The sequence below is a fragment of the Tetrao urogallus genome (assembly GCF_951394365.1).
Source record: "Tetrao urogallus genome assembly, chromosome: 6".
Classification (NCBI taxonomy): Eukaryota; Metazoa; Chordata; class Aves; order Galliformes; family Phasianidae; genus Tetrao; species Tetrao urogallus.
Window position 1 is genome coordinate 45,858,816 of NC_136819.1, and position 27,222 is coordinate 45,886,037.

General features: G+C 36.7%; 1 protein-coding gene across 1 annotated transcript in view; it reads right to left on the reverse strand.

Moving 5' to 3' along the window:
* Positions 1–23,800, reverse strand: part of LOC306948016 (uncharacterized protein) — a gene marked incomplete at both ends in the record, with an annotated part of 57,082 nt that extends 33,282 nt beyond the window's left edge. The window contains 4 exon segments of the mRNA XM_079537476.1: positions 12,942–13,123; positions 14,116–14,266; positions 17,748–18,018; positions 23,167–23,800. Of these exon segments, the coding sequence (XP_079393602.1) occupies positions 12,942–13,123; positions 14,116–14,266; positions 17,748–18,018; positions 23,167–23,800 (1,238 nt within the window).
* Positions 23,801–27,222: the final 3,422 nt, after the last annotated feature.

A 27,222-nucleotide genomic window follows, 5' to 3' on the forward strand; every position in this document is an offset into this window, starting at 1 on the left:
AACAACCAAAGCTTGATCAAGACCAGCTGAGAGGGAGAATCTTGCTTCTGTTGTAGCCATACTTCCCCATCTTTTGTTTTTTCTTTTATGATACCTAAATGCACCTACTGTAAGACTTGGCCACAGTATAATGTAATGCTTTTCTTGTCCTTCCATTTTCCCATGTTAGGAGACGCGCCAGACCAGATGCACACTGACTGCCCACAGCCTGATGAGGAGTTCTTCAAAAGAATGAAGGATTCCAGCCTCAAAGCAGGGTTTCATAAGCACAGATCCTCAACCTGGGTCCCAAGATTTTACACACATATCTAATAGATCTATCACTGTACTAGAGATCCCGGCAGTGAAAGGATGTCAGTCTCCTAATAGACTGACTGGCACAGCATCAACATTTCAGAAATATCCTTAGCTTCTATGTCCCAGACCAGTGACACTGCAAGCTATGAGATGTCTATGGCTATGAGGCAGCCAACTAGAGTGAGATTTCTCCAGTTCCCAATTTTGGACAAACTATGCCAAAATCAAGTAATTTCTCAACAATCAGATACTTTGCTCTTGACAAAATAAAACCCTTACTTTGAAAGTCCTCCACAGTTTAGATCTTTCCCTACAGTTCTTTTTATTTTTGCTTCAAAATCATCCATTGGAATATAATATTTTATATTTTACCTTTAAAATAAATGTAGTTAACAAGAACTAATATAGTATTTGCATCAAGATGAGCAATTAATTCAGGAATTTCCCCCTGTTTTTTTTTTTCCTTTATATAGCTGTTGATTTGCAGCTTAGCTTCTTCCAGTTTATGATAATCAGTAGAAAAAAATCTGCTTAATAAAATTGTTGAATATTTTGTAAAAATGTCTCCTGTAGTTCATAACCAATAGCTGGGAAAACATTTCCTATATTTAATGTGATGTTAACATCAGTACAGTTCAGTACTGCTAAAACTTTATGAAATTTTTCATGTATATCATGTATGCGAATCTCAGTCAGACTGTCAAAGCCCAGTCCTCCAAAAACTGAATCAGAGTGGTTGCCTTAGAGCCAACAGCTAATGTGGCAAAGGCAGTGGAGATGCTTATAGGAGAAAAGAAAATATTTTTATCATCTTCTTTTGATATAGCCTGCTTGTAAAACCTAAATGCAAAATCTGTGTATTTGGAGCCTTGCTTTTGACAGTTATGCCTTAATATATTTTCTGTTCCATCAAGTAGATCTGTATTATTGACTTTATGGCAAACATTTTCAAAGTGCCACTGTGTGACAGCACAGACCAGCAAGGAATAAACACAGGTACAGGTGATACTTCATTTTCTTTTCAAATCATTCTGTTACAAAATAAACAACCATTAGATGAGCACAAGGCAATGATGAGCTTGGTAGTAAGAAATAATGAAGAGTTTGTCATGATAAATATTATATAGCACAACTGTAAATATCCAACATACATAAAATATTTAAGGTATATAAGTAAACAATATTGTGTCATTAACAAATCAACATTGATTGAACAAATTTAATCAAGATCTTGAGGAAAACATCAGGTTCAATAAAATTATATTTTCTACTCTGCTGAAAAGACAGTTTTCTTCCTTAGTGGTAATGAAAGTTTAGAGTCAAAGTCTATAATAATCTCTATTAATAATAATATTTTATTTTCTGGATCATATAGGGTACATCTGAACAAACCACACTGCTATGAAGTAAGCAGGTGTGTGGGTTTCAAATACTCCAAAGCAACGCCTAAATATAGTTTGGAAAATGCAAAGAATCACAATCAGTTATCATAGCTATTCAGTGCACCCTAAGTTCATACTCCTGTTTACTTCATCACTGCTAACTCATGGCCAGTCATTGGCCACAGCTGATAAGTGAAGGATGAAAGCTTCACATAAATCTACACATAAAGTTCAAAGCAAAATGCAGGGCGAAAACCTGGAAGAAACTGATACTATGGCAGCAGGGCACTCAAAACTGGGTATAAATATATGGGAAATACCAGACAGTGAGGGACTTTTTGGAACAGAGAGATCCTCTCTTTCAGGGTCTGCAACAAATGTTTCTAACTTGTTGAAGTGACTGCATCTCTCACCTGATAACCGGATAGCCACAGCTGCATAGCATGTGGGGCTCCCTCTAGAGCAGCAGGAAGTACATGAGTCCAGGAAGACAAAAGGAACACACATTCCATTCAAAAATCAAAGGACATTCTAGATTAATCCCCTTGGAAATGGGGGGTTTCTTCTTCTAATGCTGGCATGGAATGCTTCACAAGCTTCCAGTCCTTCAGAGCGGCTGGAACAAGTCTCTAGTTAACTGAATTTAGTTCTCCATTTTGTGGAGGTATCCCCCATCAAATCTTTTCAGAATTGAGGAATCTATGAAAATAAGCTTCTTTTTACCTTACAGATCTGACATAAAATCTTTTCTCCAGCTTTTCTATTGTTATGATTACTCCTCCTGTTCCCAGCCAAAAGTCTATTAGAATTCTTCTCTTCTAGGAATTTATTTTCCAAATTCTTAATAAGGTGAGGTCCTGTTCGTCTCCTGTTCATTCCCAGATTCACTCTACCTACTTCCTAAACAAGATCTAGGTAAAGTTTCTGTTAGGTGCTGTAGTTGCAGGATTCTTGGTAATTCACCGATTTATTTATTTCTTTATTTGTATTGTAGTTTTTACTGTTTGTTTTGTCTTGGTTTGTTTTGTTTATAGATAATGTATATACTAAATCTATGACCTTATATTTCCTGGAATGTGAATATGCTCACTGTATTTGACAACTGCTGTGACCTGCAGTGAGATGAGATCATGTTAAATTTTAATATCACAACACAAACATTAAATATCAAAAAATTTTAATATCACTAACACAAAATGTGTAGTATGGACATAGATGGAAATATGAATCAAACATTAGCAGCTATTTTAATCAGAATTTTCTCCCTTTCTTCCAGAAAAACAAAATAAAATCTTCCAATATTTCAGATAAATGAAGAAACAACATAGTGCACAGTCTCTTTCAAAAGTATTTGTTACTTATCATAGACTATCCATCTCTAGCTATTGGAAAAATCATGAAATTAAGTGAAAAACAAGATGTTTTTTGTCTGTCATCATCATCACCACTTATTCCCTCCATACATGAATTAACCTAAATTGGAAAGAATTTCTGAAGTAAATAATATGGATTAACTGCATTTGTTAGGCATAACTCTGTTCTTAACTTCTACTGATAACAGGCTGGTTCCAAAACCTCTCTTAGCATTACTTCTACCAAAACTTGGAATACCAGAACTGAAATATTGTCACCTAGTTTTCCCCACATAACTTTCTCTTTAGAGATGTCAAACATATTAACTTTAACATTCTGAAATTAGAAAACTCAAGCCACTAAGATTTTTTGGTTAGCCAAGACATCAGAAAGACATAATTAATTCTGGGATGTATTTTTAATTGGAAATTCAGAAATCAATTCTGCGCTAAACCACAGGTTAGTTCATCTATGAGAATAATAGATGCAATTAAATTTAAATTCATCCATCCCTACACTCAAAACAGTCCTTACTAGAGAGATTAGCCTTAGAAATTTGTTTGGTTTATATATTAAGTCAACAGAAGAATTTATATGTGGACCTAGTTGTTCAGTCACTAATGGGATGATGCAAATTTTGAGTCACAGCATAGCCTGTATACAACATAAAGGGTGATTTCGTCAGCATTCTGTTTTGCAAACCTCCTTAAAGTCCCCATGACTTTGTTGTTTTATTCTGATTTCAGATCATATTCCCTTAGACCAGTAGGTCCCACTGGTCCCTTACTTACAAATTAATATTTCATAGCAACATCCACACATTAACAAATTTACAAGAACACAGATGTAATAAACCTAACATGAAAAGTCACCACGACAGAAAGCATCACTTTCAAGTCTTTAAGAAAAGTGTCTTCGCAGCACTTAGAAAAGCAGAAGCTCTTCTGCAGTCAACAGACCATGCTTTTCTCCACACTGTTATTTGTACTGTTAAATCATCTTCTGCTTAATTTCCACTGTTAAATATTAAACAGACCTGATATAGCACAGAACAGAACAACAACAAAAGGACTGGATGGAGATGGAGGTGAGATGAGAAGAGAGCAAATATTAATTACATAGTATCTCCAAAGGTGGTTCCTACAATTTGGCCAAGCCGAAGAATTTTTTAAGTAACCAAGCTTTTTGAACATTGACTGTGATTTTCTGTCTGTTCCTCCTAAGTGGAAGCTTAGCATAAACACTGTAATTGGGACCCTAATGGAAGCCAGGTATTTTTGTCTGGAACAACTAATGCTTGGTGCCAACAGTCGGCAAAATACTTTGCTGCAGTTGAGTGCTCCCCCAAACTCTGATCACAGCCAAATACTCCTCCTGGCCTTGAAACTGAAAATGGACACCAAATTGTCTGTACACTCTCTGTCTGACTGTAGTAATGACATGCCAGTGGTCACATGAAATATATTTCCCTATGTGTGACCACTTTCCCCTTATACATAAATAACTTAGTCAATATATAGATAAACAAAAAGATGTTCATTCATGGATAAATCTTGTCTTGACATTCCCCCTTCTTTGTTTTTCTCTTTCCTTCTTTTCCTCCTTTTTCTTTGTACTTATTTCCTTTAATTCAGGCTGTAAAAGATCACAATCACAGAAATTGTTTTACTCATCAAAGCCTAAGTGAACAAAAGGTCATGGTTGTCAAGGACAAACTGTGCTACAAAATGGATATATACTTCTTGTTTTCTTTTCACTTGGGAGGGTCTGTAACTACTGTCTAGTTTACAATGATGTTGGGCTACATTATAACAAGGCACTTCCCTTCCATTTATTTATAACAGGAAAAATAAGATGCAACATCAATTTTAAACTAAAATGTTGTGTGCCAGGTGTGACCTGCAATGCCGTGAGCCAGTAACAGTCTCACTTTCCTGCTAATCACAATTTCAGCTCTCAAACTATGTCATGAAACCACATTAACTGGATTCATAGTGGTCATTCCTCTACTGTACTAGATCCTGCTTCTTAATTATTTGTAATGGGAATAAAATTCCAGAATACTTAAATAATCAAAGTTGTGTTGTTTACTACTGCTAATTAAGACCACAATCAACTTGCTACAAATTCTACATAACTATGTAATCTATGTTATTGTTGTGCATTTCAAGTATATCTGTATATATTCCACACCCCATCTCACACTTCAACATCTTTAGGAGTAATCTAACTATACAATATTTCATGCATTTAAAGACATTTTGCAAGCAGCTTCCAGATAGTTTCTTTTGTTTCAAAATTGCTGAGTGTTTCTGGAGACCAAACAGTGGATGTAAGCACAGTGAGGCAGTGGGTGGGGCATTTCAGCAGTGGCAACGATGACAGCAGGTCATCTCCATTGGTGCAGGTTTTTATGAGCATGGCATACAGGCTCTTGTAAACCTTTGGCAAAAACACATAGCTAATGGTGGTGACTATGTTAAAAAAAAAAAAAATAGGCTTTTGTAGCTGAGAATTTTCTCTATCAAATAGCATTATTTTATTCTTTGAATCTGCTCTACTTTCTATGAAATAAATAGGAGGCATTACTTTTGGAAAGACCTAAACACTACAGTGGTATCTATGCATTTATCACCAGCTTTTAGGTTACAAGATCAACTTCAGTTACAAATTGCCTATTACAATGTAGCAGGTGTCTTCTATGTATTGCATAGCAGTAACAAGTAAACCTCCTACTGCTGCTTCAAAAGTGTGCAGGTTCGTGTACAAGACAGAATTTTACAGATGACAGGAGCCCTCCCGGAAAGGGAGCAGAAGTGTAGAGAGCATGTTCTAGCATTAGAAACCTTTATTCAGACATCAGATTCTTTTAAAAGATGGTCAGTTTTTCACTATTTCTGTATTTATCAGCTTTTCTGTGGAGATTCTTTTCAGACTTGTGTATATGTGTAATAGTAGTATTTGTTGTTGTTGTTGTTGTTGTTGTTGTTGTTTTAAAAAAAAGTATTCTGAAATTCTCATGTTTGAATGATTTTCAAGAAAGGAAAAAAATATTCAAAACAGTTGACAAAATAAAATAAAAACTAAAAGTTAAAATCTTACTTATAAAAATCTTTGGGAATCATTTTCATTGTCCAAATGAAGTTGAAAATATTGGAATGACTTCAGGCTGGGATGGACTGCCTGATGAGCAAAGTACTGTTTTGAAAATTCCAGAAGAATTGCCAGCTCTGTTGAGCAGCTGAGCTTTGGCTTTGGAAACATCACTAACACTGCTGGAATCCAGTTTTGTCTTAGTGTTAGATGAAAATAACACATTAAATTTCTTCATTTAGATAAGATGAAAAACAGTATGAAAATACAAAATTGCTCTCAGTGGCCTTAAGCATCATTTTACTTCTATGGAGTTTAATGAAAATAAGGTTATATTTTATCAATTTCAAACCATGGCACCTCCCCTGGTAACAATAATACACTGTTTGAAAATCAATGATCTACAGGACCACAGCTTCAATTATATAGCTTCAAAGTGAAGTTGGAAATATCCTTCAGTTGCAAACTTTCTTAAAATTAATGTGCTGATGTGCTTACAGTGGGCATCCAAAAGGTGTTACCTGCATAGCAACACAGAAGGAGATGGCAAAACACACATAAACTGCAAATGGTAATAGTTTGTATGCATCACAGGACATTCTGAGCCTATGTTTTTACCAAAACTTTTTATTTCATGACCAAGAAATGCAAATATTTGTTATCTGTTCGGCACAAGAGTACTGTATGAAAAAATCACAGAATCAGAGAACTTCCCCCTGACATCCAACCTAAATCTCCCCTCCCTCAACTTAAAACCATTTCCCCTTGTCCTGCAGTTATCAACCCTTGCAAAGAGTTGATTCCCCTCCTCTTTGTAGGCTCCCTTTAGGTACTGAAAGGCTGCAATGAGGCCACCCCACAGTCTTCTTTTCTCCAGGCTGAACAAGCCCAGCTCCCTCAGCCTGTCCTCACAGGGGAGGTGCTCCAGTAGATGTATATACAACTGTTGTGTTTAAAATGGAAGGTTTGTTCACCTTCCATTTTGATGTAAAGACCCTTCAGTTGGGAGCATTTCATCTAAACCTTTTTCCTACTTTCAATCTTTTGTAGATGTTGTGCTTTTAAGCTCAAATTATTTATCTGCAGTTTGGCATCAGAATCCTGTACTGACAGTATAAACAAAGAGTAGAAGGACTGTCATCCTTTGTCAGTAGCTATATGCAGGCAGGAAGCTAAGTTTATATGGACTGAATCAGTGGCTGAGCTGGGAAGGAAAGCAGAAACTTCCAGGTCCTAGCCAAATGCTGTAATCAGTGGCCCATCCTTCTTTCCTAATAATGTTCTTGAATTAAAGAAAGAAAGAAAATAATCAATTAATTATGGGTTTCAAGCAGTAATATAGCACTTAAAATTGTAATAAATATGTTTCTATACAACATGAAAATACAGTTAACAAGAACCTTCCCAATGACTAATTCAAGACTTAAGCAACTTTCATTATTTTGAAAGCCTTCATTAAAATGTTCTTCATCTTCCAGGTAGGTCTACTGACACTGCTATCTGGGACCATCTCAGCTGAGCTGCTTCCTATACTTCCTTTGTACTTCTAAGCAATACCAAATTGAGTGCCTACCTTTAGCCATGCAGTTGATCAAGCATGGCTGATCAAAGTGGCTTGGAGTAAATACTAATGACATTACTGTGTGACTCAGAAGCACAGCTGCCCAGGCACATGATATAGACTTTGGCTAATGGCCAAAGAAAGGACCCAGAATGCAGTTGCTAGACACAAAGGTAATTTGCCTTTTTTTTCTCCCTGCCAGTCTCTCTACTCATACAGAAGATCTTAATTGGAGATGTAGGTACAAAAAAAAGAATCCACCAAGCAGAAAACACAGAAAGGTCTCAGCTTTCAGTTTTGTCTTGAATATAGTGTAAAGTCAGCTTTCTTCTGACTACAACTTCTAGCTATGCAGGAAGATTTAGGCAACATCATGTGACTTATAAAAGCACTAGTTGAATCCATAAAGAGCCATTGTTCCACAGAATTATGCATTATAAAACTATCTCAAGTTAGTTAATTTTAACAGAAAACTGTTTGAATTGTGACTATTTGATACTGGACCTGAATTTCTCTAAAAAAAATGTTGACCTATCTAGTGTTGCATCCTACGCATTCTTATCAGTTCTAACATTCTTTTTCAACAACAGTCACTCTCATCAGCAGACAACTCTCATTTTCTTGTAGCACCAAGCCTCTCTTCTCCATTCCTTCCATCCTCTTGGAGAGAGTTGGCCAGCAGAGCCCTTTGAAGAATCATGGAGAAAGCATTCCCTAAAAAATCACAAGATCCTTCATCAAAAGCAAACTTTTAATGATGAGGGAAAGCCTGGACTGATATTCATTGAATACCCAGGTGTGTTTTCCACAGAGCAGTGGAGCATTACAGCTGTCCTAGGGTTGGGGTCAGTGAGATAGGGCCCAGATGTAAAGATCAGAAAAGGGTAATCAGGTCATAAGAACTAGGTGACAGTGCCCTGCTCTCAAGTTCATTGATCAGGCAGTGAGAGTGTGTGTGCATTGTTTTGTTTTGTGTTGTTGTGTTGTTTTTTTTTTTTTTCCTGGATGATGCAATGTTATTAAATTAATGCCTTTGCTTGAGTTTAGGTGGGTGGGGATTATAGAAACCTGTTTGAACTGGTATCCAACCTTTGTGAATACTCCAGCTTTCCTACTAATGATGATTGAATAGATCTCTTAACAAACAGATTTGTTTTTCTAATTCGCCTCCACACTCCTAATTACTATAACTTCAAACCCAACACCCAAATATTACAGCACAGATGACAATTAGCATCCCTTGCTCTTTGGAGACCTCTGAACTATTAAGATTCCTTCTGAGGTAAAATTTGAAGCACAACAACTAGAATCTCTTCACCAGAAACTGAATCCAACAAACCAGGATAAGCCTAAGAAGATGCACCATTTCCAAAGGAGGAAAATATTTCACATTTCTCTTCATAGTTTACTATAAAAACCAAGTCCATCAAATCTTTGAGATGGGAATCCTGTTCTCTGCTTTTCTGATGACAGTAAGCTCATAGCTGAGCTACAAATCCATGGTCTGAAAATTACTCATTTAGTACGAAGTACATCGCAAACTTCATTTCTTTCTGCATCTGAGAGACTTTCGGGACTTTCATGCAAGTAGACAGATTCTTCAGTGTGCCTGCATTCCTTATTGCCCATTACAGTTCCCTTAGCATAATTTTCTTGGAAAAACTTTTTGGAATTTGTCTGAGGATGTTATTTCCATTGAAGGAAACAGGCTCAAAGAAGTTAGAACATTTTCAGGAATGTTTTTGCTTTGATGGCAATTTCAAATTGAAATGATGAAAATGTTCTATACTGTTTTTATCAGATGCTACCAAATTAAAAACTTTTCTATCATTTATCAATAAAATGCCTTTTTATCAGCCAGTCATTCAGTACAATGACATCCTTATATACAGTTTTTTTAAGACCATGAACAATGTGGAACCATCAGCAAAATATATCACCTCGAAATTCATTCCATTCTGAAATGATCTCTGAATTCTCTGAAAGATTTCCTGAACTTATTGCTTATAAAGTCATAGAAGGATCTTCCCTGTGCTCCTAGATTATATATTTTTAAAGATCCTTATGAAGAATTCCTGCAATATATCAATCAATTTGCAATCCGCACACATATCAACAGTTTCAAAGAATTCTTCAGCAAAGCCATATTAATTCTTGAATGTTTTGTCATATGTATTCATACGATGACAAACTCTAGTTTCCAAAATTCAAAAACTGGGCTAAGTGATCTTCATTTCACTGCATGTTTACATACAAACTTTTTTTTATTTTTAATGTTACATTTGTAACTTTTTGTCACTCTGATATAGAGACCAATCTAAGTGGTGCATAACAGTGAAAGATTTAATATTTTTCTTAAGACAGATAAGAGCTCTTGCATAAATACTTAGCACTTTGTTGTTACTTTCTCGTTCCCCTCTCCCTGTCCCCCTATAATCTCTTCTACTGTTAATTCAACTTGAAATTTTTCCTAAGGCTCAGCCACTGCAAAGGAAGTACATCTGCAATGGATTGAACTTTTCTACTCTGGCATTATCTCCTTGAACACTCCTTTGTACATTTGAAAACAAATTGGCCCCTCAGGCTCTCTGGCAGTTTTCTGATGCTTATGGAAAATAATATATTATTTAGCAGCTAGGACATCTGTAATTGTTTTTTCTCTCCCAAAGCTGTTTTTTTTCCTACTTATTCCAGTTTTTTATTTTGCGTTTTGGTGTCCCACTCCCCCCGTTCAACCTCCCCAGTTTGATCACAACTTCCACTTTCTGAAATTTTTCTTCATAATTCTCATTAACATATTAATATGCATTCTTTTTTTTTTTTTTCTTTATACCATTCTTTTTCAAGTTGGCCTTTTTTGTCTGTTTGGTTTGATTTCTTGTTGTTGGTGGTGGTTTTTGGTTTTGGTGTTTTTTTGGGGGGTGTACATCTATTACTGCTACACATTTTTAAGGAAAGCAAGCTGCAATATTTGATTATTTCTTAATACTGTGACCTGGAATTATCTGCAGTGTGTGCAGATAAATACAGAATTAAAAGTTCACTAAGACCTTGTAGAAAAATGCCCTCTGTTAAGATTATCTATATATCCAGTGATGTGATCAGAGACAAATGACAATAAACTGAGTATATCTAACTTTATTTTGGGAGCCTGTGAGTTTAATTTTTATTTTTTTTATTGTCCAATTTGAATACCACACAGGTGAGTTTTTCTTCCCTGCTATATCATTGTGATTTTATTAAGAAATGGTTTCCTCTACAATATGCTGATAGATCCTAAAGAAATTACCTCATTTTTTCTTTAATAGTCTTTAGAAGTATGTATGTTTTTTAAAATATTGTGATCTATGTTGTTGATGATAACAGCTCAGTACAGAAGCTAAGAGCAACATATTTTGTTTATGGAATAAGGTACCTGAAAAAACAAGATCCGCAGCTCAGTGTACATACCAAATGTCATAACATAGCTCTCAAAGGGAGTTGAGAGAGACCTTTTCCTCGAATAGAGATGATGAAAGGCACATATGAAGCTAAATGTTTGGTAAAATAGAATAAGCACCATTGTACATTGCCTTTCAAATAAATACTGCTTCATCAGAGGAATGTCCAACTCTCTCAACAATTTCTCCTCCTGATAGGGAGGTTATGTACTGAATAGTGCTATGCACTGAACATGGATTTTCTGCTCAGACCAAAGAGAGTGAGCTTTCTTAAGATCATTGCTGGTGTTACCATGGAGCACTATATGGACAACTGTCAATAAGAAATATTGGTCAATATCCTGCTTGAACCATTCTTCGTAATTTTTAGCTCAGAATTACAGAAAAAAATAGCAAAATTAGAGACTTCTAATGTCATATTTATTCACTGTTTTTCTTCTATTGTAGTACATTTTTCTGTGTAGTTCAAGACAGTACAAAGACTGTTGTTAATGCTTAACACCCATTAACACACAAACCCATTTTAGTCAATAATTTACCCCTCCTGCAACCAGAAATCAGATATATATCATGAACATGGGCACAGAAATAAAACACTGATAGATGTTCTGAAAGAAGAAGTAAAAGTAGACAGAAAAGGAAAAATAAATAAGCATGTACATTATGAATGTGACTTTCAGTACTGTATATCCTAATAGAGAAAACATAACCTATAATATTGCTGCTATACTAACCATGAAGCAGATGAGAAATGGAGTACCAATATCATGTTACTGGATAGTCTGGGAACAGAAGGGTTCATGTCAGAAGACATGGTATAAGTCACCAATGGGGTATAAGGTGCTACCAGTAGGGTGCTCTATCCTACAAACAATACTGCAGTGGTGCTTACTACCATGGGTGATCTCACAGGGCCAGTTGGTATCTCAATGGGCACTGGCACCTTGTGGAGATGGCTAGTGTTTCCTCTAGAAGCTGATTTTGGTTCAGGCAGGGGCTGGAAGAAATTCTGTGGCTGCTGTAAGCCATGTATCTGGTTCACAAATGTTTGCTCCAGGGAGTTGAACTGCAGAGATCTAATCTACATCCTCCTTTCTTAGACCCAATTCTGACATATTTACCCTGGAACGAGTATAGCTTGGGAAGCCTTACAGAAACAGTGGACAGACATATGCAAGGGAAAGACATGTCTTTCTTGTAATCTCTTTGTAGCAGCCAAGCTACCACAACAGCCAAGATGCAAGGAAGTAACAGAGTCACTGGAAAATGGCACTGTTCAAGGTAGTAAGCACTATGGACGTTAAAAGCTATCCTAGACTTGGTAGGAAAATGGGCACAAGTAGCCAAGTGCCATAACTTACACCCATTTGTCAATCAATGCCAAAAAAAAAAAAAAAAAAAAAAAAAAAAAAGAAAAAAAAAGTGAGAAGGCAGCCACAACTACGAGGGAAGAAGCAGGGTTGCACAATTTTCTCCACCCACATGCTCCTCATCTTCCCTGTTTGAAAATTCATCTGTGCTGTCACTGTCACACGGGCCTATTCTGTTCCAGATTTAATGATAATTTTGCCTGGATGCAACCTTTGTCTTTAACAAAAAAAAAAAAAAAAAAAAAAAAAAAATCCAAACAAATATGCAACTATGACAATTTAAATTGATGAAGTGTCATATCTACAAAAAAAAAAAAAATAAAAGAGTGAATAATATAGTTTAAGGGGTGGAGAGCCCTCTGTAGCCATGCCATGTGCATCAGGTGAAACACTGGATTTAATGGTGGTGATAACTGCATACCTATTGTGTATATTAGCTTATTCTTTTTCCAGAGGATTCACAATTTTTCCCATGAACAATATGTTGTCCCTTAAAGTTATGACCAATAAGAAGGGTCTGTTCATTTTAATGACAACTGGAACGGACATAGGCACTATTTCCATGCCTGTGGCAGCTGCTGCTTCAGTGCCAGTCTCATCCACCTTTACCACAGCCTGATGAATAGCCTGTGAACAAACAGATATGTTACAAGTCAAAATGGTACAAAACCAGTTATCTTAAGAGGAACTGAGCCAGAAGTGTCTGGAGAAGTTATTAATAAGAAATTATCAGTCTAATGCACAAAAAGAGCAGTCTCAGGGAAGAAAAATCAACAGACTACATGAACTGTGGCTTTCTTCATCTTAGAGAATGCGTATCTGTTGAAGAGGCATATTCCTGCTCACAAAAACAGTATTTTTCCATTTCTAAAATTTTGTTTAGTTTTTGTATTTCATGTTGCCACTTGTGCAAATCTACAAAGCTAGCGTAAATTTGAAAAGAGAGCAAAATCACATTGAATTTTTTGACAAGTTTGTACAGTTGAAGAACTAACATGCATCCTGACATTATTTTTTTTTTCATCTTCCTTAAAATCTTGTGACAATTAGGGCCAAACAAGGAGTTCTATAAATAGAAGGACAGAGCAGAGAAACGTGCAAGTATAGTAGCAAAATTGAGAGGTTCAGAGACTCTAATTCACTAACTTTCACCTGCAATTCCACCTAGTTGTTTTGCTTATATTTGGCAATGAATTTGCACTGCAGGGTAGCCCTGATCATCGACTTTTATGTATCTTGACGCATGACTTATCCATAGATTTTGCCTGGGCCTGACACTAAGAAGGTAGACATACATAGAAGCAGCAAAGTAATGACTGCAACAATAGAGTGCAAAAGGACACTTAAGTGTGGAGAGACAATGATTTTGTAATGTCTGTTTTATAATGTGTCCCCATATTGATAAAAAGTGCCTCCCAGATTTGAAACTTGGAACCTACTCCAATACAATTCTGCTGACAGCCCAAGTAATATGGGTGAAATACTCTGTGTGTCAACTGCTGCCTTTTCAGGTAAAATGAATCTTCCTCATGTTAGTATTACACCATGAATATTCAAAAACACTGTAATGTGAACATCAATAACCATAGCAACAGAAAAGAAAAAACAATATCACTTACCTGGGAAATTCTGTGCTGGGGTTGTCCAGTGACACCAGATAGGTCAGCCTTATCAGTGAATAGATCCATTATGCCCATTTTGTATAAAATATTTTTTAGGTTGTATCTCCCAAGAAGAGTGAATTTTGGAAGATACAAATTTACTGAGTTGCTGGAAAAGAAGCACAAGAATAAAATTAAACTTTCAGGCATGATATCACAGTAGAAGGCAGAGTAATTTTGCTTCTCTCTGAAGATATTTTGTTGACAGGGTCACTCTACATGGGGGATCATGGAATCATGGAATGATTTTAATTCCAACTCCTCTGCCATCTGCAGGGACACCTCCCATCACATCAAGTTGCCCAAAGCCCAGTCCAATCCGGCCTTAGATGCTTCCAGCTATTGGGAACCCACAGCTTTTCTGGGCAGCCTGTGCCAGTGCCTTATCTCCCTCAGTGAAGAATTTCCTCTTAATATCTAAATCTGCCTCTTTTAATTTAAAACCATTAACCACTCTCCTACCACTGCTCTCTCTGATTAAGAGTCCATCTCCAGCTCTCCTTTAGGCCACCTGCAGGTACTGGAAGGCTGTAATGAGGTCTCCCTAGAGCCTTCTCTTCTGCAAGCTAAACAAGCACAGCATTCTCATATCGTCATCACAAGAGGAGCTCCAGACCTCTGAACAAATGTGTCCCCCTCCTCTGGACCCTCTCCAACAGGTCCTTGTCCTTCTTATGCTTCAGAACCAGAGCTGAATACAGTAGTCCACTGCAGGTAGAGGCTGACAAGACTGAAGTGCAGGCATACAATTGCCTCACTCTTCCTGCTGCCATCCCCCTTTTGATGCAGCCCAGGATGTGGTTGTCCTTCTCTGGGCTGCAAGCACACACTGCTGGCTCACGCTGAGCTTCTCAGCACCCTATACTGCTATATTCTCCTTGGGGCTGCTCTCAATCCACTCATCTCTCAGCCTTTATTCATGCTTGCAATGGCCCCAGTCCAGGTGTGGGACCTTGCACTTGGCCTTGATGAACTTATTCATCAAGGGAATAAGAGAGATATAGTGGCATTAGATCAGAGAGAAGGAAAGAATGTTTATAACAAGCAGCAATGATGATTCAGAAGGTAGGGTCTCTGCAGTCTGCAATGAGCTAATACTACAGTAAAGACAAGCCTCCTAAGCTTTTCATTTGTCAAAAGTTAACCATATATTGCATACTTCAGGAAAGATCTCACACACACTCCATCACTGAGGATACAGAGGATATGCCTTACGAAAAAGATTCTTTCAGGTGTCTCAAATATCACTATTTAAAAAAAAAAAAAATGCTGTGCCACTAAGTTTATCATAGAAATTAAGAATAAAAAAAGATAACAAGATATACTGAGGTTGCAGGGCAATGTGTAGCTGACAAAGTAACAAAAAAGTACACAGACATCAAGTACTTACTCAGAAAGATAATTGTATGTCATCTGATGCCCAATTTATTCATTTTTATTCTACTTTATTCTTTTCTTTTCTTTTTTTTTTTTTAAGTGACTACTTTAATCTTTCAATAAATTAATTACAGCTCCATTCCATTCCATCCCATTTCTTCCTTGTTCTTTCAAGCAGCATGTTCAGTCAGAGGTCATTCTGACGATGCTGATTTGTCAGTATGGTTTTCTGGTCATAAACCAGGTTCAGGTTTATAGCGCAAGGAAGTGTGGAGCACTTAGTGAAACTAGCCAAAACACGAGCCATGCAATGGACAAGTGGAAAGGGAAAGGCTTGTGCTTTCACCATAGCACATTCCACAGATTGAATGCAAAGTCTGGCTGGTAATCAAAAATGAGAGTCCTAGTGGATTGAAAATGGCTTTATGATCTCCTACTTAATTTCTAATGGTACTGATTACTGACTCAAAGGAGAGGCAACTATAATTGCATCATCTTTCTATTACATACAGACGCTCATTCACAAGCCCCTACTTGTTTTCAACACTCAGGAAAGGGAAAGCATATAGCAACAATGTGACTGGGCAAGAAGCACTGGAATACATTTTCCAGAAGAGGCAAGAATGTTTTCTCCACAGTTCAACCATTAAATTGTTCTCAGATGTCTGTAGTCAGCTGCACCTATACTTTGGCACTATCTCCCATTCTGCAGCCAACAGTAATGAACAGTACTACAAATTGGGTCAGTATCAGCTTGCAGATATAAAAACAGAGACAAAAATAGCTTTTCCCAAACTCTTACATCATTCCATATCTCATAACAAAGACATTTATTGATGCATCCCAGAAGCTCTAAATGACAGCAGTTACATTGAGAACTACAGGCAAAAAGGGGAGGAGTTGAAGTTATTGGTTTGCAAGAGAGAGTTGGCATGAGGAAAGATGGAGAGTTGTGTAGAACAAGCTCATGATAGGGATGCATTTATAATATTAAAAGTGCTATATCTCCCATTCACAGCTTTAAAGTAAGTTATTTCATGTGGGGGAAGAAGGGAAATGAAACAAAAAATGTGTGTTCTATTTAGTATCTCCCATAGTGATTTTAAAGGTAACTTGCACTTCTTTGGCAAAAATGCTTCATAAGTAACTTGATTCAGTTTCTGATTTGTGCTATAGTGAAAATGACCAATCACATAACTGTTCCCAGAAGTTTAAAAATTGTAAAGCTGCACTGAAAAATATGTGTTTTATTTCTGACAATTTTTTAAATGAAAAATGTTTGATTTTTTTTCCTGAAAAGTTTTGACAGTGAATTAGAGTAAAAAAGCGTGAAACTGTTTTAAATATTAAGGTTCTCTTTTGTCTTGAAAACTCATAATTCGAAACAGTGTTCAAACATGGATATGTGAAGATCTCTTATGTGATGTATTCATAAATTTGAAGAATACAAGGGCTTCATCCTGCAAACATGTTTTGCCCATGCTTGTGCACATATTTTTCCCCATCAAAGACTACTACTACGTATAACACTAATGGATACAGAAGTCTAAGATGTGCTGTTTTAAAGCAAATGAACTTTGTCTTTTAGTCTCAATGTAACCTTGAAGCAAGTGTGCCTTAATATAATATTGCCTTTCTAAGTCTTCAGAGAGCCTGAATTCAATGGCTCTGCAACATATTAGATGATCGATACACTTATCACTGAACTTTGTCCTCACAATTGTCACATGAACATTGCTATTTCAACATTAAATGTGTAATTACTGATAAAACTACGAAGAGAAAGGAAGAGCCAAGAAAAATAAAAAAGTCTTAAGGAAAGTAATACAAAGTTAGATGTAAATAGAAGAGAGAAACAGAAAGCCAAAAAAAAAAAAAAAAAAAAACCAAGAAGAAAACAAAACAAAACAAAACAAACAAACAAACAAATGATTAGAAGTATTAAGGCAGAAAACTGGGACCTACAGAAGTTGACCTCAGGAAACAGAATGTGAGAGTAGCAAAAGTCCTGTAGCAGTGAAAGCTTTCAGTTCATGCAGTATGAATGTGAAAACACAGGAGTATCAGAAAGTCAAATTTCAGATTTGGTCAGAGGAAATTTTTGAATAGATTAAAATAGAATTTAAAATAGTATCCTGATTCTTTATCAGAACTCAGCAGATTAAAATGTATCTCCTTTCTTACCATCTGAACCAAGAACTGTAGAATTTTACCTTTTTGAGACTAATGTTCTCCATCTTGCCATACGTTCACAAGACAGTTTTTTTTCCAGCTTCCTCATTCTTCCTTGATCAGGCAGAACAAAAAATGCTGAAGCACCTCCTTTGTAATCCATTTGCACCACAGTGGAAGACAGTTGTTCATCGTAGCCATGTTTGAACGCGCCAATTCCAAACATCATTGGGACTTCAACAGCCTTGTTCCCATCCACAAAGAATTTTTCCTTTTTAGTGTATTGTGGATTGAAAGGTTTTTCCCATTCAGCTTCAAATACAAGAGTTAGAGTTGTAGGATACTATGAGACACAGGATATAGGAATGACAGGATACAGTTGCAGAGGCATAAACTGCTATATCTGGATAAGATTCAAAGATAAGTCAGTTTGCAATAAGCACTTGTACTTACTGAATACTCAGAATAATTCAATAACAACACAGTAAGTAGACTGTGATGTACAAAATCCCCTCTTTTTACAGCCAGACAGAATAAATTTAACTGTGTTATCAAGTGTGTGATTTTCTCTATGAAGATAGTTTTACAGTGCCTACAAATCCCCCATATAATGCAATTTTAAATGGGAACTCGGAAGAAGACAGATGATCTCCTTTCCTTATTTTCACACCTAAGGAACTTATGAAGGGGTAAATTCTCTAAAGAAATGAAGAGATTCAGATTAGTTGAAGAGAGAAGAGTTTTATACGCCACTTTTTCTGATGGTCAATAAAGTCATGAAGAATTAAATTCTATCATACTACTAGGTTAAAAAATAAAATAAGAGAAACCATTCATACTGTCATACTCAAAAATTCATATTTTCAATATCTCTTCACTTAGTTGTGGTGAAACACACTGCCCACACTGAATCCTCTCTAGATACAAATTTATAAATCAAATTCCAACTATCTGTCTCATCCATTTTGGAGACTGAGCTGAAAAAGTCTGGAAAATAGTTTTGGATTTGTTTGTTTTGTTTGCTTGTTTGTTTTTAAAGAAAGAAGTGTTGCTCTGCAGTAAATTTTACCTTGAAGAGGAAAAATCATTTTTGGTTCAGTGAATAAAGAGAAAATAAAATAAAATAAAATAAAATAAAATAAAATAAAATAAAATAAAATAATAAAATAAAATAAGCTCCACAAGAAAACAAACAAACAAACAAACAAACAAAAATGAAACAAGATTACATTTGAATTCTGATTTCTTTTTAAACAATGATTTCTAGGCAGCTTGGTACAAATTAACTGATCATCTACTATTTCCACCATTTGTGGAACAGATATTAACAACACACGTACTATTCTGAGGCAGTGATATGAGGTTTCATGTCTTGAGCTATGAAAATATAAATCAACAACAGTTTCAATAACAATTTCATGTTTCTTAATTAATAGTGACCACAGTAACACAGTTTTGATGTCACAGACTGATTTTCTGTAAACCTTCATTAAAAAACTGGGGACCTCTATCATCGGACATACAACAGACAGGACTTCTGTTTTGATGTGGTTTAAAGAAAAACAAAAACAAAACAAAACCAAAATGAATCAAAGAAATGTGACACAGGTCAAATTTCATGTGGCGTTCCGCTTAGGGAGAACACTGATTTCAAAAAGGGCTTTACTTGATTTAAAAGGGCTTTACTTGATTTTAAAGGGCTTTACTCAGGATTTTAAGTTTTAAAACAGAGGAAAAAAAAGAAAGTCCTATATGGCAGAACATCTATTGTAATGGTCTCCTCTTTCTTAGGAGGCTGCCATGTAGGGATGGCACCTCTGTCAATTGTTTTACAAGTTCAAGTCAAAAAAAGAATAATGAAGCATGATATTTTCTGGCGATCATCCCAGTGAGGCAATAATAAGGGACTGGTGCACTATGGTGGAACTTCATGCCCACTGTTGGAGAGCCAGGAAAACATAGCCAGAATTTTGTCCTTGGTGAAGGACTTCTAAAAACTAAGCTACACCAAAAAAGGGGGGAGAAAAGTTACCGCTGCTGTGCACAGAAAGTTGCAATGTATAGAGAATGGAAAAGACTTTAGAAGTATGTTCATAATATGAAGTTTCTCAGGGATTTTTCCTTATTGTGTATTGAGCCTTCCCTCCTAGTCATATGAGGCTCTACTTCTTTGCACATCCTTACATGATATTTCTACCGGATAAATTATCTGAAGTATTTTCCTCATTTGGTTTTCAGAATTTGATGAAATGAGTAAGAGAGAGAGGGTTTGAAACAATTAGAATATTTCAGTTGGAAGGGTCCTACAAAGATCATCAAGTCCAACTGCCTGACCTCTTCAGGGCTAATCAAAAATTAAGATATATTAATACAGGAATTGTACAAATGCCTCTTGAACTCTGGCAGGCACAGAACATCAACCACCTTGCTATGAAGCTTGTGCTTCCCTAGGGTGTTTGACCATTCCTATGAGAAATAATTTTTTCCTCATATCTAGTGTGAACCTTCACTGGTGAAATTTTGTGCCATCCACTTACTTTCTATCATGATTTAACAGGAAGCAGAGCCTGGTACCTCCATTTCCCATGCTTAGGGCACTACAGGCCACCTCTCAGCCTCCTTTTCACCAGACTGGATAGCTCAAGTGTTTTCATCCTGTTCATGAAAGACATGTCTTCCAGCCCTTTTATTATCCTTGTTACCCTTTTCTGGACACTTTCAAGGGCCTTAAGTTCCTTTTCACAGTGTGTAGCCCAGAGCTGCACCAGGGGTGAGACTGCACCAATGCTAAATATAGTGGGACAACCACCTTTTTCTGGCCAGCTGACTGTGCTGTGTTTAAAAGACCTCAAAATATAGTTTGTTCCCTTGGCTGTTCATGCTGAACTGCTCTTACCATCACTCCCTCACTGCCCGGATGGTCTTCTGCTCATTTCCGAGTCTGTATCAGTGTTCTGTAACTGTGTTCAGTACTACTCCATCCCAGGTGCAGTACTTGGCATCTCCCTTTGTTGACCTTCATGTCATTAATGATTGCCCAATATTCCAAATTCTCTAGATCCCTCAACAAGGCCTCTCATCTCTCCAGAAACTCAACAGCACCTCCCAGTGTAAATATCATCAGCAAAACTGCTGAGGTTGCATTCCACTCCTGCATCCAGATCATCAATAAAAATGTTGAACAGAACATACTCTAGGATTGAGTTCTGGGAAACATCACTAATGACAGCCAGCCAGATGTAGCCCTGTACACTTCAACACTTGGAGTTTAACTGTTGAGCCAGATCATCACATAACATAGCATGAATCTTCCTACCTCACAGCTAGACAATGTCTCCAGAATATGAGGGACAGTATAAAAGGCCTTACTGAATTCCAGGAAGATTACACCTACTGCCTTCCTTTCCCTCTAAGTGAGTGTATTCGTTGTGGAAGGATATCAAACTACTAAGGCAGGACTTAGTCACCCCTGGTGACTACTAGGTTTGATAATAGTTTTTTTCTTTAAATGCCTTTCAATAACTGCCAGGATAATATCCTTAATTTTCCAGGGACTGAGGTTAGACTCTCATGCTCTTTGTAGACAGATATAACATTGGCAAGGTTTCAATCAGCAAGATTCTCCTCAGATAACCAAGATTTTCGGTAAATTGTTGAGAATCCACCTATAACATCCACTACCTCTTTCGGTATTATTTCAGTACTCTGAAATTAATGTTAGGCCCCATGGATCTCACTGGATCCTCCAATCTGAATTTCTGCCCTGCTTGCTTGATTTGCAATGCAATGAGATTGCCTGCCTGCTCCTGTGGTTTTAAAAGGTGTTTCTTAAAAAGGATCAGCTCTCATAACCAACTCAAAGCTCCTAAAGCTGTCTGAGTAGTTGAAAGTTTGTTCTCTTAAAATCCAGGCTGGCAACCTTTTCCTTATACCAAAAATTTTGAACTCAACTATTTTATAGTAACAGCCTCCCATCATCACATCTCCCACAAGACAATTTCTATTCTCAAACAACAGGTCTAGGAGGACATCTTTTCTAGTTTGCTTAGTAAGTACTTGTGGCACGAAGAAGGAAGTTATCTTCAATATGTTTTAGGAATTTTCCAGCCTGTGCAGCTGTATGGTATCTTTGGTTTATGTCTGGGAAGTTGAAATCTCCCATAACGGTGAGAGCAACCACACCCAAGATTTCCCCTAACTGCCTACGGAATAATTCATCCATGAAATCTTCCTGGGTCAGTGTTGGTAGTAGATATCCACAATGAAATCTGCTTTGCTATTGCTCCCCCTAAACCCTCACCCAGAGGCTCTCTACTACATCACTCTTAACAGCTGTTGTAGGCGACAAACAGCAATGGCTATAGAGTCTAATCTCTCCCTTACGTACAGTGAAATACTTCCACGTTACCTGCCCTGCCTGTCCCTCCTGAACAGCTGATAACCCTCCATTCCAGTACTCCAGTCATGGGACTCAATTCACCAAGTTTCACTAATACCATTGCTATCATAGCTCTGGAAAAAGATCAAAGGTTCCAGTTCTTCCCATTTGTTCCTCATACTGTGTGTGCTAGTATAAAGATATTTCAGATATGCTCCTAACAACAAATGTTACTAAACCAAATATTGACCCTTACAAACTTGCTTCTCTTCTTCTTGTTAGATCAGTAATCAAAAAAAAGCTTTGGGAAGATCTGTAGGCTGTAGCTAAGCAGACTGCATAAGTTAATTAAGCAAGCTTATTGTCAATAAGCTTATATTTTATACGGGGATGGGGTGGGGGAAGTCCATTTCTTCACTGCAAAAGTTTAATATCTGTGAATCAAAAACCAAAGCAGAAGTTTGAAGACCTATGCCTTTAGACACATTAGGATGCCAATGACATTATTATTGAAGTTAGTAAAAAATAACATCAGTGTGAATCTAAAACTGTTTTTATACGTCTAGATTCAGGTATGAATCTATACACAGTAACAGCAGAACTGCTGAGTAAATGCATGAATTTTCTTTTAGATTAGAAGCTAAGATTCGCTTTAACAGTATTTGAATTTAATTCTAAAGTTGTTAAACCAAATAATAACAACAAAAAACAACCAACTGAATTGGAGATAAAATTAATTCCTAGTTATCAAAGCATGAAAGAAAGTGCATATATATCACAAAATTTTATGGGAGTACATATTTTAGTACACAGAGGTGCCTTCCTGAAAGTATATTTTGATTACTGTTTACCAGGAAAGAAATGTATATATTCAAACATAAAAGGAAAACTTGTCTTAAATTTTCCTAGGACTTATCAACAGCATCAAGCTGGTAGCTTTGTTCATAAATGAGTGAATACCAAAAGGAACACACATTATGATTCCTTATGAGAAATTATATTGTAAGGAAAAAAAAAAAAAGTGCAGGACTGATCTGAAGAAATAATGTATGAAATCAGAGAATTAGATATGCATATCTTACCGTTAAAATAAATATAACTAATGAGAAGAAGTTCAGTAAGCGGATCAAGGTTATTTATGAGGTCCTTGATTTTCCCATTGGTTCTTTCTGCTACATAACCATTGATCTTCGTCTGGGCTTGATCAGACCTCTTGAAGTTCATAGGATAAATTTCACCTTCATAGAATTCTCTGAGGTTATTCAAAAATCTTTGTTGTGGTTTCAGTCGATCAAGTACAAACAGGACATTTCCCATATTAAGCTGTAAGCCCTCATTCTTTCTGTTTACCATTTGTATGAGTTGACGATAACCTTCATGGATTTCATTTTCAGAAATCTCACGTGGATTAAAGTGAAGGACCCTAAGAATCTGTGCCAAAGTATCAGACCTGGCACCAAGAGTCAGCATTGCAAAGGCAGTAGAGATGCTCAAAGGAGAGAAGAAAATATTTCCACTGTTTTCATGAGAAGAAATCTCTTTGTAGAAGCAACAAGCAAACTGACAAACACGGATCCCTACAGCCTGCTGTGGCATGTTTCGGTTTTCTTTTCCTCTTTGATTTTGGTTTCTTACAACTTGGTGATAAGGCTCATAGGGATAAATGTTGGAATGAATCCCAACAACTAAAAGGCAGAGGAACAATAACAGCTTCATGTTTCTATAAATCTGTAAAAGAAGAAAATAAAAATGAAATCTGTCTTACAAATTTTTTTACCTCATGCTTTTCAATAAATCTGTACTTTCACTGTACAGATCTGGCTTGGTACCAGTTACTCCAAGCCATTTTAATTCAAATGATATCAGCTTTCTATTTCAAGGAAGTAGGTTTTGGAAAATTACTCAATCCACTGAAGAAGTTATGAAAGAACAAAAATTAAAATCAAAGCAAAGCAATATGAAAGGCACCCTCATTAAGGTTAGGCTACTTTTCCTTTGGAACGGTTTTATTTCCAGCATTCTATTTTTAATGTGATTTTAAGTGTTAAAAGTCCTTTAAGTCATAAGCACGGGTCTCCAGAACAGAGGATAAGGGAGCCGTCAGTGCTGGTTAATTACAGTTAGCATGATGAAAAATTCAAAGTAAAGGAAACACGTAGTATTCCTTCTTTGTGACAATTAATGTTACACGTAATTTTAAATGGGCTGTGGGTAAACATATAAGCAGACACCAGAGAGAAAGTAAATGAGTTAGTTAATGAGGAAGTGATTGAGCATTTTCTGTGATTCCTTAAAGCTTAACTAATTAAGCACTATTTAAAAAAAAACTGCCACACATCTTTGAGCAATTACAGATTTATCGAGACCATGGACATACAGTGTTGTTCATTAAAAAAGGAAGTGTGCCTACAGCATGCAAAGGTTTAGATAAATGACCAAACCAAATCACCTAAAAATCAGAAACAAACAAAAATTAGAGAAACAGGAGAACAATTTGAAAACAATCTTGACTTTACAATCAAAAATACAGTGAAAGGTGACTTCAGCACAGAAGGATGCAATGGCAAAAAGCAAAGATGAATGAGTGAACTCTAGAGGAATAATACTAAAACATATCCATAGAATAGGAAAGCCTTTTTCAAAGTAGTGCATAAAAACCATCCATTCACTTCTGCATACTATGAAGTTCAGAAACAAATCTTAATGGCACTGCACAAGGTTCAATGACTTTTTTTGAGAGAAGAAAGTAAAGACATGGAACGAAACTGGAAATCAAAAGCATCTTCCTGTGGCATATTACTACTTTACCTACAAAATCATTAATAAAATAAAGAACTCCCCAGAGAAAAATACAAAGAATTCCGAGGGTGAAACATAAGTTAAGTGTCTGATTTGGAAAGAGAAATAGTACTTAGGCTTTCATAACTTATAAAATCATGATGCCTTGTTGAATTTTTATCCAACCATGATCTTTCATTTGTGTTCTCCACATTCTCATATACCTTGTTTCTCCAAAATTCGGCAAACTTAGAATGTTGATCTCCACTACAGTGTATGTTACATTCTTTGAATATTGTGGTTACAGCAATGGTACTACTGCTAGGAAGGACAAGAACCCCATGCCAAAACACTTTTGGTCATCATTCACCTTTATGCCTAGAACACATTTAAAACAGTACTTTTTGATTTGTTAGTGACTTGCTCTACTGTCACTCATACTCCTTTAACTCTATCTTTAGTACTTTTTTTCTGAATTCTCTAGAAACTTTAGAGAGCAAAACATAAATCTCTACTTTTATATTATTTCATGCACATCATTTGTTATTTATCACCTTTTTGCTTCATTGAACTCTAAAACTTTTCAATGTGCAGTCTTTTTAAAGAGGGAAATGCTATACAAATGAGCTCTCATAGAGGACTAATCTTACATATTTAAAAATAAAGTAATACAACAATACAAAAAGTTTAAATTGCAGTCTGATTGAGAACAATATAATTTCTCAATTGATTAATCAGAAATTGTTGTAATATTTGACAGTTCTTCCACAGCAAAAAGATGCATGACTTACAGTACAGTCAAAAGGGTCTCCTGTAGTGTTCACCAGGTCTGCACAGGTCCTTGCTCAGTTGTTTATGCTGCTGAACACAGTGCAGGGTATCCTCTAGCAAAGGTTAAGATCATCTAAGGGCTATGACTCACACATTATAATTTTAGAGATTAGGCAGAGCAAACAATGTTGAAACTAGTTTTACTGGACACCTAACTTTGCTGAATATATGTCTCACATGTGACATTTTATTATTCATGAATATGTGATTGCTCTGGTTAGATTCAAAACTGTTCTCATCAAACTGAACTTACTGATTTTTCTTATCACAACACATTTCAACTGCCAAAAATCTGTTTTTTTTTTCTATAATCAAGAGAATCAACAGAAATAATTACAGTTAAAGGTCTTGAGCATCATTTCCAATTACTATAGCATTGCTGCCACAAGGACTAGACTTAGTGCCCTGGAATAATCCATCTTTCTGTGAATTAGCCTGATTGTTTGTATCCTGCAAATCCATGTCAGGGCATGATTCTCCCCAGACAAACTCAGTGATGGTTCTAAAAGATGTAGAGCTTAAAACACTGTTTTTCTACTTCTGCAAATGCAGCCATAGGTGTATCCGACTATCCACTCCCACATGGAGAAAGCACTGGCAGCATGACCTGCTATGGCAACTCCAGGGCCACTCACACAGTTGTGTGCCCAAACACAAAGAATGTGGCTGGGATGCTATTATACATAGGTGATCCCAGGTACAAGTATGGCCTGGGGACAGGGGGCGGAAGCCTAAGAACGTGGGTGTTAAATAGAACAAGTCTTTAGACCAGCTTACTATCTTGGTATCTGGTTTGCAGGTAGCAGGCCCCTCTGATCATGTGCCAAAATCATCTGTGTTAGATCAGACAGCCCAGCACCCTGAGCTCAGCCCTATTCACTACAGTGAACCACTGCCATTGCTGTGGCAAGTTGGTGGGAACAGTGACAGCAGTGTTGAACAGGGAACATCTGTAGATCATGTAGTGTAACCTCTTGCTCAAAGCAGGACCAGCTGTAGCAGTTTGCTCAGGACTGTCTTAACTATGATAAAGACAGCACAATCTCTCTGAGCAACCTTTTTCAGAGTTTGACCAGGTTTTCTTACAAATTTAGGTGGAATTTATTTTATCTTAATTTGTGCTCAATGCCCCTTGTCCTGTCACTGAGAAGAGGGTAGTGTTTTCTTTGCTCCTCCCATCACAAATCAAGTATTTATTAGATGGCCTTTTCTTCTCTGAGCTTAACAATTCCAGCACTCTCAGTTTCACCATATACGTCAGATCACTTTTCTTACCCGCTACTAGAGCAATACCAGTGTATTCATGTTCTTGTACTGGAGCCCAGCACTAGATACAGCACTCCAGATGTGTGTTCCATGAATGAGTAGAAGGAAAGCATCATCCACTTTGACCCACTAGTGATAATCTCCCTCATGAAGCCAAGTCAAGATACTCTTGACATTCTTTGTGAAAAGTGCTCATTGGTGGCTCATGCTCAGCTTGGTGTCTGCCAGAAACACCAAACCCTCAATCGCAGTATCTCATGTCT